Source organism: Buteo buteo, chromosome 7, assembly GCF_964188355.1.
Source record: "Buteo buteo chromosome 7, bButBut1.hap1.1, whole genome shotgun sequence".
In the NCBI taxonomy this organism is placed as follows: domain Eukaryota; kingdom Metazoa; phylum Chordata; class Aves; order Accipitriformes; family Accipitridae; genus Buteo; species Buteo buteo.
Window position 1 is genome coordinate 37890821 of NC_134177.1, and position 19883 is coordinate 37910703.

General features: G+C 41.6%; 1 protein-coding gene across 8 annotated transcripts in view; it reads right to left on the reverse strand.

Annotated features, from left to right (window-relative positions):
- Positions 1-19883, reverse strand: part of GTF2I (general transcription factor IIi) — a 79653-nt gene that overhangs the window by 56753 nt on the left and 3017 nt on the right. For all 8 annotated transcript variants that reach the window (XM_075032449.1, XM_075032447.1, XM_075032448.1 and 5 more), the window contains exons 2-3: positions 11935-12040; positions 10378-10516 (exon numbers count right to left, since the gene is read on the reverse strand). In XM_075032449.1, the coding sequence (XP_074888550.1) occupies positions 10378-10516; positions 11935-12033 (238 nt within the window). In that variant the 5' untranslated portion in view covers positions 12034-12040. The remainder of the gene's footprint in view (positions 1-10377; positions 10517-11934; positions 12041-19883) is intronic.

A 19883-nucleotide genomic window follows, 5' to 3' on the forward strand; every position in this document is an offset into this window, starting at 1 on the left:
TTAGATAGCTACACCCTGACCTCTGTATGGACAGATGCTATAGCTTCCTGCCTTAAATAGATGCTGTCATGCTTATAAATTGATGAAGAGAGTTACAGCTCAGCAGTGTTATACTACACTTATTCTGAAGGTCCACTAAAGCATGGTTTGAGTGCAGCAGACTAAAATAGGCCATAAAGCACGTCTGTCTTCAAAGCACCTGACTCAGGGGTAAGGGGAAAGCTGCTGTTTGGAGGATGCAGGCTGCATTTCTCCTGCAGAGCAGAGCACGCCCCACTGGGTCGTGCTGCAGAAGAGTGACAAAACCAGCACTGTCTGCATCTCACCAAAGAATAAGAAACAAAAATCAAGCTTTAGCAGAGAAACAATTTACGTAACTGAAATTTCCTCAAAAATGTGACCTGAAGATGACATGCTACACAAACAACAGAGAAAAGCTGGTAGGATTCAGTCTCTGAAGCTGATGGAGCTCAACACTCCTCTAGCAAAAGGGCTGTCAGTCCCATGGTACATAAGGTATCTTACAACATCGGAACGTTTTTAATCAGGTGATTTTTTTAATCCCCCAGGTAGAGAAAGTAAAGAAGTGATTATACGGGTATGAATGTCATCCCTGCGCAGACACTCTGAGAGGCAACTTAAGGGCAACAACTATTTTGTGCCAACATTCAGGTACATATATTTTATCATTTGTGCTTAAGGAAAATTACTCTCTGAAAATAACTATAAGCAATGAAAGAGAGAAAGTAAACGTGCGTGTAGCTAAAAGCGTTTTGCTTTGTTTTATAAAGCATCCACCCAGTTAATCTGTGAGCTTTTTAAGGCCATCCAGTTCTACACTTCAGGAAATTGGGCAATAACGTCAAATTAAAGAAAAATAATTTTATGATTATCAAAGGATCACTTAAACCACAAGAAAAGCAAATCACCTGAGGCAGAATTTAGGAGCCAGGAAATTTCAAAAAGTTCACCCATCTACAGTAATTTTCTGTTTGTTTGCGACTCAGAGAATGAGATGTGTGGTCTCCACTTAAATGTGACTGAACTTTCTTAGCAAGTTTTTTAAACTAGCTGTTAGCTTCATACCCCTTAACTGGCTAGGCAGAGACAGAACATGAAAGGTTTCTGATAATCAAGCCAAGCAACCTAGCTCTAATAGGACTGTAAAAGAGGCCACTTACCCAAATCTGAAATAAACAGAAAAATAGCACAGAGCTCTGAGCTAGGCAGGGCATGGCTAATGCTAAAAGCGCTGGAAAGAAAAGGCATCTGGACTGGCACACGACCTGCAAGAGTCTCTGTTCCTGACACATCCATGGAGCCAGAGAGGCAGATGATGGAAGCAAAGGAAGCACCCCTGAGGAAGGGAGGCAAAAAGTGATCTTATAAAACTCTTCAAAAATAACTTGTGTCTAAGTATGAAACAAGTTTTGAAAATGCTTTTTCCTTTTAATTTTGAGAACTTGGGAAAAGGGGTAAACAGACTTGTAAAACAAGGGAAATTGCCAGTAATGTAAAACTTAAGAACAACAGATTAATTCACCCCTAATACCATGAGAGAGGGCTTGCAAAGGAGACCATCAAAAATGCATGGCTAGCCAGGGCTGGCCATCACCCACTTCAGGTAAAGCCCTTCTACCAGTCTGGGAAGTTGGGGGAAAAAAGAAGAGGAGAACAGTAGTAGAAAGAAAGAGTATGGCAGGCCACAAAGTAAAGCTAAAAGATAGGAGAATTATTTCCATGTTTTTCATTAAGATCTAGGCTATTAATGCAGAGTTCAGTTAATGAACACATTAATATGAGAAATATGGAGCACAGGACAGCTCAAAAACTACATTATTTGCATTTCAAAAGGTTAGGCAGAAGGGGACTGTAAGCTGAACCATTTAAGTGAGCTCAAATGGAGACAGAAATGGCAAAAAAGAGCAGCTCTTACTCTAAGAAAGATGGGGATGATTGCTTTGGATTTTAGTACTTGCAACTGTGTGATGAGTGCTAGGAATGTTATCTTTAAACTAATTCCTAAGCATGTGATTTATTAGGATCAAGTCTTTAAGGGTAGATGCTTTAACTCATAGCTACATTCTGCAAATACAAAATAGAAAGTGATTTGAAACTTAAATCTTAAATCAAAAAGCTCTTGGGGACTCCAAGAATGAACACAGTTCAGTTAATTTACCAAGCACTTACAACCACAACAGAAAAACTCCCCCAAAAACTAGGGGTGGGGCAGAAACAGATGCAAAATATGAACTAATGCTTCCAATAAAGAGTACGATGTAAATACTTTAAGAGACTGGGAAAGCGGAAGCCCAGAGTGCTAGAGGCAGTCACAATGTATATAGCAAAGTGTCCTAGCTTTCCAGCAGGAACATCTGAAGCTTCATGCTTTTTATTAAATAAAGATGTCCCATAAGTTTTAGCAATCAGGGCACTCCAGACATCTTTGTAGCATCCTAGGGAGATGGGGACCCCCAGAACTAGCTCACAGTGCTGAGGTTTTACAGTCACACAGAGGCCTGGGCACAAACGCAGAAGACCATCTTGCACAGAGAACTGCAGACACACAAGAGGAAGCCAGCAGTTACCATGTCCACAACTCTCCCAAGCAAAAAGGATTATGAAACTGTTCCCTAATTAACCCCAGGCAGAGCCAGCCAGGTTAGCATTCACATCACTGAGCAGGCATGATGCAACCTGGCTCACGTAATGTAAAATGGACAAGGGAACGCTCACATGATCCCTTCCACTAGCAGAGATGCAAGGTCTTAACTCTCAAGTGGCAGACACCATAGGAGCATATACATCATGTTTGCCAGCACAATTAGGCTGGGAAATAGTGATGGGCTACAGTCAGTGTTGCTAGGAGCAGCCATCTATCTCTTCTGGTCTTGCAATTTGGAGAAGTGCAAGTAATTCCAAGTCATCTGCTGCAAAAAAGGGAGTTGAAAACTCATGAACACAACTGAGAGCCACAGCTGAGTAAGTTCCTATTAAAAGTGACTGGGAAAAGCCTGTTTCAGCAGATACGCAAACAGAATAAGCATTCAGCAAAGGTTGTTTTAAAGAGGCCGCTCCCAAATAGCTGGAAGGAAATCTGGCATGAAAAAAGAGGTAGAGAGTTACACAAGTGTAAAACAGCTCTGGCATGGCAATAGGAAAGCATCCTGACAGTCACGGCTTTAAAAAGCAACTATTCCAACATCGTTTTTTCCTACTACGCTTTCTGTAAAGTGTACCCATTTTGAAGTGCACTGGAAGACCAAAGCTAAAGCAAGAATCACAGATACAGCCCCCCATTTGCACTTAAAATAGGTAACAGATTAGTGATGGCATACTCACAACTCCATGAGTGTTTTGTCAGGATTAATCCTCCACCTGGCTCTTACTATTTTTCTTTCATTTACTATTTATGTCTACAATTTAATGATTCCTTTCTCTTCCAAAATATTTTGTAGTTTCAGGAGCAGCAAAAGCCACAGAAATCTCAGCTGGCCACAGAACAGTTTAAGGCCAAAGAAAACGACTGTGGGAAACCAGTTTTCCACACTGGCACATAATCATCAAAAAGAACTGGTATTTTTAAACTAGCTGCATTAGTGTCAAGGGATTAGCCTCTGAACAACATAAAAAGGTGTCAGCTAGTTACAGAATGGTATTTTCACTATAATACCGCAGCATATTATCAGAGACAAAGATGATGATGATGAAGATTGTCCTTTAGATGTTATAACAAGGACAAACAAACACAATCAACAGCAGTTAGACACACTAATAACCTCTGTTATTAGAGTAATACTGAAAAGGTATTAGGCTGCTTCCATACGGGTCAAGGGATTCAGTCTGTACTCAATTTCAAGTCTGAGATATTCCGCTTTAGAGCTGAAAAGCTAAACATCCCATTTAGATACTGCTTCTGAATTACTACAGGCATGACAAGCAAGATATACAGAATATAATCAGAGGTAATCACAACAGTACGGAAGAAGCAAACCAACTGTACATCATTACCAGAGCATCCAGATAAAGTACCATAAAAGGACTACATCCAGACTAGCAGTACAGTACACACACTAACTAGCAAGCTGCAGTGTCAGGGGCTATCTCAGCAGATTTAGTCAAAGACATTTTTAAGCACAAGTCTAAAATTAACCCAGAACTACTGAGTTAATAAAAATATTCACACTACTATAGCTTGACTCCCACCTATCATCTTCTAAACACAAGATCTGTGCATGATGCTCTCAGGCCTGCAATATCACAGTCTGTTCAGCATTGCTTATAGTAAAAGTGCATAGACAATACACAGATGAGATCAAACGCATAAATAGCTTCATCCATTAGAAAAATGAAAGAAAGCAGCAAGACATGCCAGTCAGAGCTTCAGCATGTTAAAATTTATATTTACACCAATAAGCTATCCGCTTTACTGAGCTTTAGTTAAAAAATATTGAAGTAATGTATTTTTACACCATGCTTTTTGGATATTGTCACCTACAATGGGAACACAGTTCAAGACAAAAATACTGATTTATGAGCTATTTAAACGCCAAGGAGACTTTCAGAAATTTTCTCTAGCTTTTTAGGTACCTAAGTTGCTTTGTAGATCTGGCCTTGTTGCTAGCATTGCTTTAATTATTGCCAATATCAGAACTAATTGCACCTGTGGTGGTGCAATGGAGAATACTAAGATTTTTTTAAACCTTAATCGCAAAAGAAGTATTGACTATTTTAATTCACAAAATATTTCTAGTTTGAAAAACCTGTTAGGCAATTAGGAGTGCATGTACCTCTTGTCAGTAAGAAACAGCTAAGACAGATAATGACAGGCAAAGGAAGCTGCTGCCTTCAAACAGTTGGACTCTAGGGCTGTAGTGTCCATATGCACTTTTCCATAGGAGAAGACTCCAGCCACCACCCTGAATTCCTCTGTAGGAAAGTCCTCATGCAGGCAGCAACCATAGAGCTCATATTCACTGCTCATGAGATCTCTTGAAGTGAGCAAAGCCATCAATTCTGATCGAAGCGTATCCAGAGCGTTCAGGTTGCCTTCCAGGTGCCCAGGATCTCAGTACAGTGTATGTGATACCATCAAACAGCCCCAATCCCAGGTGGAGCGCACTATGTTCACCGACAGCACTTTTGCTGTGCTGCAGTATCACAGCCAGAGCTGCAAAACAGCCTCTTAGAACATGTGAGTAGGTTTGTCCTGTGCAGTCATAGTTCAAACATTAACATTTAATGTAAGGAGAAACTATTTCTGTCATTCAGAGAACAGCAAGAGTAAGATTTCATGAGGAGAATCCCTAGAAACAGATCAAAATTTTGCCACTGAAGGAAACACAGAAAGCAAAGACAGAAGTGAGTTATACCTCCTTGCCATAGCTGGGAAGATGCTGCCTAGAAAACAAGGCCTAAGCAGTAACAGATTTACTTTAATCCCACACAGGCATCCTCCAGACTATGGGGATGAACAGCTAGGGATGAAGTAGACTGACACTCTCTAGTGTAGTTGTGATGCACAGACTGACTACTCAGAATCCCATTTGCACATCCTTGAAGACCAAAGGATCGCTCTAGTCTTTTTATGCATTTGAAACTTTCTTAGAGATTAAGCTAAAAAGCTCATTCCCCACAGACATCCTGCACAGTGAACAGCAGCTTCTGTGGAAGCCAAAACCTGAAATGAGGAGAGTCACTGCATACCTACAATTACAGCTATGGAGTAGGAAGCTTGCATCTACCACAGCAAGACTCTAGAAATGGTATAACTTCAGCCAGAGATGCTTAATTCTCTCTAGACTATAGGGACAAGCTACTACAAGCCCAGAAATGCCAATTTCAGGTATTCAGATGGAAATTACAGTACGCCAAAGCAGTCCAACAATTGCCAATCCAGTCAGAGACTTGCCAGTTCTGTGTTTGTTTTTTAAACCAGTAAGATCTAGCCTTTCAGGTTTCTGGTTTTGTTTGCTTTTTCTGCCCCCCTCTAAACTGCTGAAGCATTACATTAGTTACAGAGTCAAAGAGATAAGGGAGCACAATGTCAGAAGAAGAATTCCCCAGAAAACCTGATACTTCTATTTGCCCGAAGGCCAGGATTCAATGAGACACAAGCCTAGCCGCAGATCTTCAAGCAGGCCCGCAGTAGCCTTGTTTATGGGAAGAGTCATTTTACTCGCCTGCAGATAATGGAGGATATCCAAAAGGGAACAGTAATCCACATACCCAAGATACTAAGATACTGAGGAGCCAAAGCTGAGCAATCTTTCCCAAAAGGTCTTTGGAGCATCGTGTGCCATTCATTCATCATGAGCAGGAGGAACAGCTGTGCCCACTAAAACCACTGGGATTCTGAGCATTCTTGAAGCTACAAGTTCTTGCAACCTGTGGGTGGATGGACATGGAGGTACAGGTAAGAAGAGTGAAAGATGCTGGGCAAAAGTCTCTAGCAGGACTTGAAGACAAACTCTGGCCCATACCAGATGCACTGTTAAAATCAGTGTGGAAACCTGAAGCCACCAGAAGGAAAACAAAGGCTCCTAAAAATAAAGGACACATCATCCAGGATGAACCATCTACAGATGCAAGATGGCCCCACCTCAGGCAAGCGAGCCCAGAGCCCTGGCACCAAAGAAGGAAAAAAAGCAGCATGACTGGGAGAGCTGACAGAAAGCTACAGAACTAGCAGGATTATGCTTCCGTGCGACCTACATACTGATGGTACAACAGCCGGTACCAGTGGAAATGCTAGCAGAGGCAACCAAGATTCTTGGAGAACAATCAGCTCCTTGGCAGATAGGATGGAACACACAGTGCTGGGTAAATCTCTTTCAAAGTCCAGAGCAGATGACCAAAAAGGTGTTTCTGAGTCACAAAGCTCTTCTGAAAGGTCACTTCTGACAGGCAAATACAGCCTGCTGATGATGAGACCTCTTCTGGTTTTTTTGTTTGTTTTATAAACCATCTGCAGCTCCATTCAAATGAGAATGAATTCCACAGAGCTGATACCAAACCTTGACCAAACCTCAAGGGAAACTGCCAAGATGACAAAGATGAATACATGAAGGGAACAACATTCTTGAAGCACCCCAGCAATAAGTCTCCCATTCAGGATGGCTGATAACCCAGAACTCCACAGCAATCCAGAGAGCAAGGAGGCACTTCATCTTGCTGAGGCCATCCAAGAGGAACTGAGGACCACACAATACACTTCAGCAGGGAACAGCAACTAAAGCAAAGAGGTACTGGTAGGGCAAGACGTGTATGATCTTGACTGCTTACAGTACACAAGTATCCATGCTTGTCCACATTCTGAATATGAGCAGGTACTCGAAGAATATACTCTTTTTATGTACAATACAAACTTACAAAGGCTTAGAATAACTGACACCACAGGTTACCTAAGTTACATGTTATGTGTACAAGCACATGCAGTTCTACTTGATTGAAACATACCATTTCACTGTAACGTAGGGCTTAGCCATCTTAATTAAGAACAGTTCAGAAGAATATATTACCTGACCCAACTTTAAATAATTAATGCCTGTTGACTGGTTCTTCAACACTCACTACACAACCCATACTAATGTTAAAAAAAGCATTGCTATAATTTGTTTCTAACGCATTTTCTTAAGGTAACAAGGTACATGAGGTATGCGCAGGACTCCTCCTTCCCCTGCAGCTAGGCGTTAGGGAACCCACGTGGGTGAAAGTTGTTATGAATGAAAGCCACAGGAAACCAAACTCCAATGCTGCTTTCACTGAACTGCTGTTATTTTTATCAGTCCTACACTGCTAGAAAGAGTACATGCTACTTCCTTCATAAACCTCATACATACACTTCATCAATTTAGCCCACTAAATTATACTCGTTACTAAAAGTAAGCAGTGGGTTTGAAGCCTGAGGCCTCCAAATTCTGAAAACTCTTCATATTTACTCAAACTATACAAAGGAGCTGTGGGAAAAGTGGAGGTAAAGATGGGAGACACATGCTGGCTTGTCACAACAGAGTCAGACGTAACCAGAGGAATGCTTAGTAACTACACTTCTGTTTCCATACTTAAAGAAAAAGGAAGAGACCTATACAAGTGGAGAGCTAATTCTCAATACTGTCAGCACCATGTGTTCCAGGGACTGACATCACAGCTGAATTTTTAAAGATTTAATTCTAACAGCAATGTAAGAATCTCCTGGAAGCCTTTATTAATCATAAAGGAACAAAAAGGGCCCAACTCTAACTTACTAAAACTGCACAGAACTGTGGCCTTCCTGGACTTTTCCAAAACACCTACTAAAATTGCAGCTAACATTGTCTATTGCTAGCTTTCATATTTAACTGAAGAAACAAGGTGCAATGGGAAAGGAACTGTGGCCTCCACAGTTATAAGTTTTAGATCAAAAGATATTACACTATAAACTTCAAGACTTCAAAGTTGTCAAAGGCAGTGATGGAATCAGCATCGCCAGGAATACATAATGCTATTATTCTTAATAATTGGTGTTCTGAAGTCAAGTTTTGTGGAATTTGCAACATCTTTCTCAGCAACAGGAGAAAACTACCTGCAGCATCAAAACTCCAGAAAGTATGGGGGATATGCACTTAGTGAAACCATGAAAGCAATGACTGACATTAGTTGGCTTTACTCACACAGATCTACACCACAATGTTCTGCAAGAAGCATAATGAAAACACTGTTTTCAAAGTGGATATTATTTAATCTCGTTGGCCTGAGAGTACAAAACACTGCCCAAGAATGAGCATCTTGTAACTGGAATAAAGCAAAGGATCAGAATTATCACAACTACTGTAAGATTTCAACACACGCACATATCTATAGAAACCACATCTGATACAGTCAAACACAAGCACGGATGAGAAGCCAGTGCTTCCCATGGTACAGAAGCAGAAATACAGATCTAGCCAGGGAGATCAAACACCAAATCCCAGTTATTTCAGACTCCCTACCAACAGATGTGCCCAGTATACAAAGTCTCCTGGACATCAAGGCCCATGATACCAATGTACTGGCAATAAAACAAAGTATCTAGGACCTCTGGGAAGCCCTTTGAGGAACAACAACAACAACAAAAAGAAATCAGGTGAAAAACTGAACTCTCCTCCATTACTCAGCTAAGAGTTTCCATAAATACCAGTATCAGAAGACTGCCCCTGTAAAAAATAAAAAAGGAATTGATTCATCCTATACTTGATTCCTCAGTGAGGTCGTAATTCTGCATTTTGATATCAGTTCTCTCTTACAATGCAACATTGTCTTGACTTTCCTTAGAGTAAATATACTTATGCACAGGGAAAGTCACTGTCCAAGTGAGTAGGACAGTGGAAAAAATCCAGAGCCCCACCATGAACTAATGACCTCAAGACAGAACCTCCAGGAGAATTTTAGCTAGCAGCAAAAGCATTTTTAGGAGCAAATGTTTCTGTTACAGATCAAACACAGTTGCTTTCCAAGCAGCATTTAATTAGTCAAGCCAGAACATTTTACAGCTGTTGCTTTTGAACTCCCCTCCACCCCCCGACTGATTCTTCTCTCACAGCCTGCTCTTGACCTGCATCTCTCCCTTTCCATAGGCAGGTAAACATACATTTCTTTATTGATAAAGCAGTATCCATCGACAACACTTTCCTAAATGAGCATATCAATGCTTCCTCAAAGAGCCACTGAATCTTTCAAACCCAGCTCCTAAAAATACTGTCCTGTACCAATGGACTGTGTTTTATGAACACAAAAGTTTCACTGTTTTACTAAAAAACTGAAATTAAACAAAATCACACCCTAGATGTACTTAAAGGAGTACAAAAGTAATTCAGATGTAATTTTAAGTCATTATGGTATAGGTATATATTTCTGTCTACTAAATAACAGTGATATAAATAAAGCTACATAAAAAAATAGCATTTTGTCAAAAATGTGTATCTGCTTCAATAAGGCATAGAGTGATCTGAAGAACCAGGACCATCTGAGCTGAGAGAAGTAGTCCACTACCTGTTCAATGTCCTGCCCAGCCTTCACGAGTGGAAAAAAGACTTGGAGGAAAGGATACAAAGAAAAATTAACATACATGTGGAAATGCAGAATGTGTTGTGAGGGTGGACAGTCTAATACTTCTTATTGTACTAGTTTGTCACATTATCTAAGAAAAAAAGAACACTTCCAGCCACAGTTGAAATAACACTCCAAACAAGACCACTGTTATTGATAATTTTTACATTCTTAAACAGATGGTTTTGCCATAGCCAGCATAATTATAGCACATAGCCATGATATACAGAACTTTGCTCCCCAAAGTTCTTAGTATTATGCAATACACATTAAGCAGCTTGTGAAATACAAAAACACAACATTGAAACTTACAGTATTTAACAAAATCCTTCTGAAAATCTTTCCTAGAATTGACAAAGGCTCTTCCTCTCTCAGTTCCAACTACAAACACATCTGTTTCATATACAGCAACACAGGCAACTTCTGCCTTGGACTTGGCAAGTTCTTTACACTACAAAAAGAAAAACAAAAAGCTTTTATTACCATAGTTAAGAGTACAGTTAATAGAAATGTATGTGGTATCATGTAAAACAGTTATTAGTCCTGCTGCCAGCATCCACCCTTCAGAAGGTACTGCGAGTAACATAACATCAGCCATTAGCAAAGGACAATTTATACATCTGCAGTGCTTTTCATCAGGAATCTTAAAAGCATTGTTGATGCATTAGTGAAATTAAGGCCTTGTCTAGACTCAGAGATTGCACTGTTTTTAATTAAAATGATTTATGACATCAATCCATGTGAAATTATCACTTCCCTGTTAGATAATCATATTGAGTGTCTTACTCCAACTCCAACTTTCAACAGAACGTACAGGAGTTTTGTTCATTCACAGCACACTTATCACTCATCATGTTCATTCAGAAAGGTGTGGTTGCAAGCAGGAAGGCTGCCTGCAGTCTGCCTTGTCCTGCCTGCTGTGCTCAGGCTCAGGTGAATTCCTCCTGAGAAGGATTGCACCTTCCCTGTGAACACCTACATGTGTTCTGCTAGGAGAAATTTCTGGCAAAGTAAGGCAGGAAGCCTGCGGCGCAAGGAGAGAGCAAAGATCCTAAGAAAATTAGTGAGACCATCAAGAAGTGATCACAAAAAGTCAATTTCTCCTAGGAACTCAGATCAAAGTTTGCTGCAACCTATAAAGACACCAACTACTGCAGCATGAGAGGAAAAAGCGACACAAAGCTTTTAGGAACCAAATATACCCATTGGGAAAATAGGCTTGCAATCCATTATCTTATAACCATCCCATTCAAAGTTTCATTGCTCAAAAGAAAATTTTTGTTCTTGCTTATCATTTAAGACAACAATTTTAAAGAACCAAATCTTTGACAGTGCCTCAACTTCAAGGAAACAGGACAGACATTTCCACTCACAGCCCTGGCCAACCTTAAACCCCACCACACAATGATAAAATAACTTCTACAAAACAGGTGATATGCCAACTTAAAAAAAAAAACAAAAAAACCCAGTATTTTCTGAACAAGTTTTGTTGAATTGGTACAGCAGCTGAGGACAAGGCATTAAACTCAAGACCATTTATTCACTTTATATTACAGATAACAAAGACTAGAACATACTCTTGCCTTTCAACCACACTCTACCTGAGCAATCAAGAAATATTTCCCATTTATTTATTTAACAAAATAATTTTTGAAACAACCACACCACAACAAGAAACAAGATGACTGTTAAGAAGACCATTAGCATGATTTTCCACAAGCAAGGAGATAACAGTTACAGCTGGCCGAACAGCATGCAATAAGATAAAGATATAATATTACACCTTTCCTGCTCCTCAGCAGGAGGCAATATATTGGTGTAATCCTGCACATGCCAAGACAGTTATGACACAGCTGCTTCTCTACTAACCATTGACTCAAGTGCTGACATGAGGAATGTAACCACCATTCTGCTTTCAGAGGAGTCTTCATCATGGATGGATGTTGCTGGTGCAGTAGCTTGGGCCATTTTCCTCCTATAAGATGAAATAATAAAAAAAAACCTGTTCAGATACACACAACAGTGCAAGAAAACTAAAATCTCTCTTACACAAGCGAAGAAAACAAGAAACAAAACTCAAAACCCCAGAATACACCCCACCACACACAAACAAGCAAATATACAGGTAAATTAACAGGAGGAAGTGCTCACTCTTCTATTCTTTCATGCTTACTGCTGTTTCATCCAAAGCTGGAGCTAAACATTCAAAAGTTAAAATGTTGTGCCATGACTAGACCACAAACCCTTTGTGCCTAGAAAGATGCATATTAATTGATTAGCTGAATTTACATTGATTTTTCTTTCTAAGCATGTTTGCAACTCCAGCAGTCTAGATAAACACAGCAAAAACCACTGGCATTAACGTACAGAAAAGAAATGGCAAATCATAGTCACAACAGAAGTATTAGAACAATCCTTCCTGTAATTATCATGGCTTAGCTCAAAACAAACCACCACCACCCTGCCCCAAAATCATGGCCTCAGAGAAAAGAGTATCAGTAAACGTAACATGACATTTTTATTTGCATATTCTTCAGTTGTAGGGTTAACTCCAAAGCTAAGTAGTCCCAATTAAGGTGCTAAAATTAAAAACTTAATTTCAGCAGTGACACAAAAAAGGGATTTAAATCTATTCTCTGTATGTCATTCAGGAGACTTTAAACTTATTTAAGAAATAAGTAATAATCAGGCCTTGTTTTGCTTCTGCTGGCAGAACTGTCTATACAAGAATGAATATAATGAGAATGAAGTTTCAGCAGCTGTTAAGAGTACATTTTTCTATTGGAGTGGTGCAACCTGTTGTGTTTATGGGTATCTAAAGCAATAATTTGACATGCCTGGAAGAGGAGAGAACTGGTAGAGATTTAGCTGTTACAACTCCATGCACAAGTCTTGAAAAAAATCACCTCAAAAGTCAAGATAGCTCAGATAAATGAGACATTTCACAACAGTTTGGTGAGACAGCTTGCTGCTCCTGCAGAACCTGGACACAGGACATGGCTCAATTTTTCAAAGGTGACCTGTATCCTATCAGATGTGCAGACAAGTCAGGGCAGCACAAATAACCATTGCATGTGATAATGATGTACTTAAGCCACCTTAAAAAGGCCACAAAGGTCTAGTGAAACAGGATGCCCTTTGTATAAACAATGCATGCCTCCCTAACCACTGTGCCCCTGAAGAACTAAAAGACTGATAAGAAGGGAACATCCTATGGCAGGAGGTGCCCAAAGTTGAATAATTGCTAATAGGCATGAAGTCAGCAAAGATCTTCGATAACTGGAGGAAAGGTAAAGGTGGCAGGGTGACATCACGACCACCAACTCAATTCAAGACCAAAAAGACTTACCTCCCCACCCTCCTTGAGCATGCCCTGTAGAATAAAAGAACACTGTACCTTTAATTCGAAGTGGGGAAAACTTTAGCCCAATAGAAACTGTGGTGGATAAGCAACTACCGATAATAGTTTTGGGGAAGAACACTGGAAACTAAATATGTAAAACTAAACTGTATAAATTGCTTGCCCGTTTAGGCATGAGGTGTGATAGCTTTGAGAATTACCACCTAGCCCCCATCTTTGCACAAACATGAATTGGAATAAAATACCTCTGCTCTGTGCATATATTGGCGATTTGCACACTGGGTAAACAACCCCATTTTTGGGACAACAATAATACATGCCTACATTGGAAAAAAATGGCACAAATTGGGGCGGGGGGGGGGCAGGGCACGCAAGGCTAGCAACACTGCAAGCTCACAACAGCCATCCAGCAGCCTTCTGGCTCTCCAGACACAGGCCGGCAAGGTTTAAACAGCTTTAAAACTGCGCTACAGATAAACTAGCAGATAAACTAGGTCATGTCTGCAGAGAAGAAGTTACTCCCCAAATGACCCCCAAGCCCACTGACCCATTTCCCAAAGGTTCTGAAAGCACAAACCACGCCTGGCATTTAATTAGCCCAATGAGTTCAAGTGCCCACCCAAAGGAGGGGCAAGGATGATAAAAGGACACAAACTGAAGCCTCACATGCACACAGCCACAGGAACTGGACCTCTAGACCAACACTGGACACAGGATGGGTGAAATCTCTCTTTTCCTTTTTCTCTCTTTCTCTTTCCTTTTCTATAATCGCTACACCTCATCCCTTTAAGACATAAAACTGCTGACCAAGTCTGGGACTAGAAGTGGATCTAGCCACCCTTAGGCTCTTCTCTGAGAAGGAGTCTAGAAAGCAAGGGGGTCCACTCTGAACCTCAAGACCCAAGGGGAGGGATCTCCTTATTCCCTGAATTGATGTACATGGTTACCACAGGTTACACAGGTCACTGAGCTAGTTTCATGCCAATTCCTGTTGTGAGAAACCCCGCCACCTATTGTTATGCCTCCCAAGTTCAGTTTGTTTCTGCCATGAATAAAATGTTTAACTGATCATTTGGTGTTGTTTCACCTTCATTTAGCCCGAGGGAATTCCAAATTCAACAGAACTCCCTGGTCTGTCCAGCCTGGGTCGTGACACTATTTTGCAGAGGTACCTTTTCCAGAAAATAGACCAACGAAATTCTAGCGATCATTTGAAGGCTGTGGATGCACAAGCACATCAGAGAAGTGCCAGCTCAGGCTTCCTCCCCCATGCAGAATTGCTCCCATCCCTGGAAGGTGGTTTCTGATCCATAGGCACACAGTGAATCAAGTTGGGGAGCTTGCCAGGGAACGGGAGAAGCACTCCATTAGACTGGCTCCCAGTTTGATTTACTGCACAGCCCCACAAACAGCCATCCTGGCTCAACAGAGAGGACAGCATATTCTAAGCTACCTTGCTGCTGCATGTGAGGCCACAGCCTCAGTATCTCAGAATCGCATTTGGATCAGGAGTTGGGTTAGGTTATCATTGGACTACTCTGCTAATAACATTTGGAAGAGTCTTTCCAAAGTATAAAGTCATAGCGCCTTGTCTTTTTAGGATACCCATTCTTTACCCAGTTTGCATGGTGCCTGTCCTGGTTTTGGCTGGGATAGAGTTTTCTTCCTAGTAGCTGGTATAGTGTTATATTTTGGATTTAGTGTGAGAATAATGTTGATAACACACTGATGTTTCCAATTGTTGCTAAGTAGTGTTTAGACTAAGTCAAGGATTTTTCCGCTTCTCACACCAGCCAGCAAGAAGGCTGGAGGGGCACAAGAAGTTGGGAGCGGACACAGCCAGGACAGCTGACCCAAACTGGCCAAAGGGGTATCCCATACCACGGGACGTCATGCCTGGTGTATATATATAAACCGGGGGTGTTGGTGGGGGGGGGTAGGGATTGCTGCTCAAGAACTAACTGGGCATCAGTCAGCGAGTGGTGAGCAATTACATCATGCATCACTTGTTTTGTATATTCCAATCCTTTTATTATTATTATTGTCGTTATTATCATTATTATTTTTTTCCTTTCTGTCCTACTAAACTGTTTTTATCCAAACCCATGAGTTTTACCTCCCCCCATTCTTCCCCCATCCCACTGGGGGGGCAGGAAGTGAGTGAGCAGCTGCGTGGTGTTTAGTTGCTGGCTGGGGTTAAACCACAACAGTGCCAGATCAGTGTTTAATGTAGATTCAAAAGACATCCTGTTGCACCATAACAGCACAAGAATATTTCTTCCTACCCACTTGACAGCAAGTCACATGTGAAAGATTCCCCCCCCCCCAACATTTCATCAGTTTCTCCCTTTCAAACGACAGTTTCTTCCACTATCCTTAGCTATACCACTGGGACAGTGTTTATTATTAGAAAGAATAGGCTATGGTTCAGTAGATCTAATGAACCTGGCTGCCTTTCCAAGATCCAGCCCTTAGAAAGAGTGTGACAACATCATTGCCCAACATAAATCCCCAGTGCAAAGCCTTGAAAAAAGTGTAACACCTTACCCATTACCACTGTGCTACACAAAAAGGCCAATTTAAAAACCATCCTTTGAACAATTATAAGCTGGCTGCCAGAGTACCACTTATGATATATCTATTAATCTTAATCACATATTGCTAAAAAAGAACTTCCAGATCAGTTAATATTAGTTATAATTGCCTATAAATCCTTCAGTTTAACTGTGCCAAGATGAGCCTTTGCCCAAGTAAAGGCTTGTAACAGTGAACAAAGCCTTGCAAAATACACTGGTCGAGTACCGAGGATGTAGCATTTAGCCATTCCTGCCTGTGGTTTAACCCCAGTTGGCAACTAAGGACCACACAGCCACTCACTCTCTCCTCCCCATCAGGATGGGGGCGAGAATCAGAAAGGCAAAAGTGAGAAAACTCGTGGGTTGAGATAAAGACAGTTTAATAGGTAAAGCAAAAGCCGCATGGTCAGACAAAGCAAACAAGGAATTCATTCACCACTTCCCATCAGCAGGCAGGTGTTCAGCCATCTCCAGGAAAGCAGGGCTCCATCACGTGTAATGGTGACTCGGGAAGACAAAACACCATCAGTCCAAATGTCCCCCCCTTCCTCCTTCTTCCCCCAGCTTTATATGCTGAGCATGACACCATACGGTCTAGGATATCCCTTTGGTCAGTCGGGGTCAGCTGTCCCGGCTATGTCCCCTCCCAAATTCTTGTGCTCCCCCCAGCGTACTCGGTGGTGGGGTGGGGTGAGGAGCAGAAAAGGCCTTGACTCTGTCTAAGCACTGCTCAGCAATAACAAAAACATCCCCCTGTTATCAGCACTGTTTCCAGCACAAACCCAAAACACAGCCCCATACTAGCTACTATGAAGAAAATTAACTCTATCCCAGCCAAAACCAGCATGCTGTGCTGCCTGATGAGAAGGTCACATGATATAGAGCTAAAAAACACTCTGGGTTTTCCTTTTATAAGAAGAAAAACAAAGACCAAAGCTTTTCAGGAAGCCAAATGAAACCAATGTGTATCTCACTCAACACGTTTCTTGCTAGCTTCTACTCTTAAGAACCAAAAAATAGAAATAGTCAAGGTAAGAGAGAACAAAACCACAAGACACAGTTACTTTCCATCTTCCCTGTACTCATGCAGGGGCAAACATGCTAATCTTGATAAACCCACTAGTAATGGATACTCTCTCTAGTAGTTGCTTGTCAGACACACAAACAGCAAAACCAAAAAAATAATTAAGCTTTATGAAAAAAAACCTGTTATTTAAGCATATAAAGAATACATATGGAAAATGGGGGGGGGGGGGGAAGATGGAATATGTGTTTCTTAGAGAAAAGTCTTAATAAGCAATAGCAACATGGTTTTACCCTTCACTAGATGCAATGCAAGCAGGTATTCCCAAAATGATACATCTATCCATTGTCCGCTACTCTCCAGAAAAGCAGCTGTGAGTGCCAAAGCATACCTCTCTCCACTAATCCCTCACCTAGCATTACAAACACTAAAACAAATCCTGCCACACTAGTAGAAAAGAGCGTAACTCCCATGAACCCCAAAATACAGCTGGATGTGAGTTTGTGTGAGCTCATCCTTACACAACACTGAAGATTTGCTGCTCCCTAGGGGAAAGAAGTCCAGCTCCTCTTAGATCCCCATGTGCCACTTCTGATTACTTGGGGGGGGGGGGGGGGGGGGAGTTATTCTAGCAGAGTACAAAAAGCACACATTTCATTACAAAGCTGGAACAAGAAGAAACATAACAAAAAATCTAACAAAACTAGACTGCTTCTTGGCTGTTGCAGCTTTCACCCCCTGGGTTCTTTGCCTTCTGGGCCAAGGCACAATTTCAGCATATTTAGCTCTGCCCAAATATTGGCCTTCTGACAAAGGACAGAATTGGTTCTTTCCAAAGTGTACAGATTAATACTCACAATCTGTTAAGTGCAAATGCATCTTTTTAAACAGATCTTGGCTAAAAATCTCTGTTATTTTTCCTACAATTTGGTTCAGTGATCCTGTGTTTCAGAGGAAGTTAAGTCTGACAGTTCTTAGCTAACCTAGCATAGAAACTGTTGGGATGCAAACCTACCACCACCGTTTTTTCTGATTTTCTGTAACATATCCACCGTAGCTGCAGTGCACACAGGGTTAGGAGATTCTCACCTTCACCCTCCAGCATCTGTTCATAGCTGACCTACGCAATCCCATTAGGATGATCTATTTTCCTTGTTATGATGTCATTGATCATTTTAAAATCATACATATACTCTATAAGCAACAATTTTCAGCTCCTTTCAACCACTAGACTGCTCACATGTAGCAGAAATACAACAAGCTTAAAAGCAAGGGTGCTCAAGACTGTGTGACACTCCTACCTTCAGATACACACAATTATTTTTTGGAAGGAAATCTTTTCATGAGTCATAGCCTAAGAGAAATAGAAGCAAAGGATCTGGAAGTTCCTTCACAAAAACATTGCCAGTTCTTCACCATCTGCATCTGGTGCACGTGGATTATGAATCAGTTCAGATGAGCAACATCCATGTTACCTCTGTGGAGGACCAGCCTGTTCTGAAACACAAACACTGCTGGACCACACCAAGCAAAAACAGCTCCAGATGTTCAGAGCCAGCTCAATCCAAAGCAAAGAGGCAGAGGCAGGTCTGGCAGAGTTTAACTCTGCTTATAGCCTACACCAAAAAAAAAAAAGAGGGTGAAGCTTCCTGACATCAGGAACAGGAAGGAGAGACAATATGGAGATACCAGAGGACATTCAGTCAACTCAAATCCATCTGGGTTTCTCTCTTTTGGCTTACTGCCAGCTCTTCCAGACAGAAGTTGGCTCCCTTGGAGGTACAAACCTGGACTCATTGGCTACAGAGCAGTATCATGTACATATGCATGGTCAGCTCTTAGCTAAGACTGAGCCCAGGCTGCTAACCATCCCCCCAAAATGAACAGAAACAACCCTCAAGGACAGCAAAGTAGCCCTGAAGAGGCCTTAACATGCCAGGAAGGCTCTGCCCATCTCCCTTCCACACATACTCCCTGAAGTATCTCTGTCGCCTTTTTTTCCAGCCTCTTATCTGGAGCAGCAGAGCAGCTGATTCAGGAAAAGTGCACATCATGGTTAAAGTCAACCTTCTTGCTCCTTTGCTCACTAAAAATTAAGTGTGCTTATCTCCCTAACCTTAAGCTATATCGCTTTCTAGTCCGAGACACCACGAATACAGACATGGCACTCACCGGTTTCACCCGAGGAGCATGTTCCCTGGTAAGCACCCTTTTGCCATTCACACCCGACACCATTACAAGCGCAGCAACAGTGAGTGACCCATTAAACACAGCAGCTGGGACATTTGCTGTCGCCATTTCATCCAACTCCCACTGCAGGGATTTAACTCGCAGCGGCAGAATCAACAAGACAGAGCACTGAGCGTACACACCAGCAGGGCTACTTACAGCACCACATCCCACTCTAATTAATGAAAAGATTCGCAGAATCGTGCCACTTAAAATCTCACTGTAAACCAACACACTGCCCCAAATCCCTACTGTAGTGCTCACTGATTTAAGCTTTCATTTTTTTCCTCCGAGGGCAGCCGAACAGAAGGTCAGCAACCAAAGGCAGTCGGGAAAGAGAACAAGGGCCCCTAGCAAACAAAGCTCTGAGGGGAAACACCTGGTGCTCAGCACACCCGATAGCACCAAGACAGCACAAAGTCACACGAAACCAGCAGCATTTTGCTGGGGGTAGGGGGGCACAGTTCATGACGCAGCTGTGAGACACCCTCCCCCCCAAAACCAGTAATAATTAATTCCCATTTTTCTAGGTACTTTTATGATACTCAGCACCACATGATGACTTTTTAGTCAGCCTAGATGCAACGACCTCTGCTACTCTTAAGAACCGTTAAAAAAGTAAAACGCG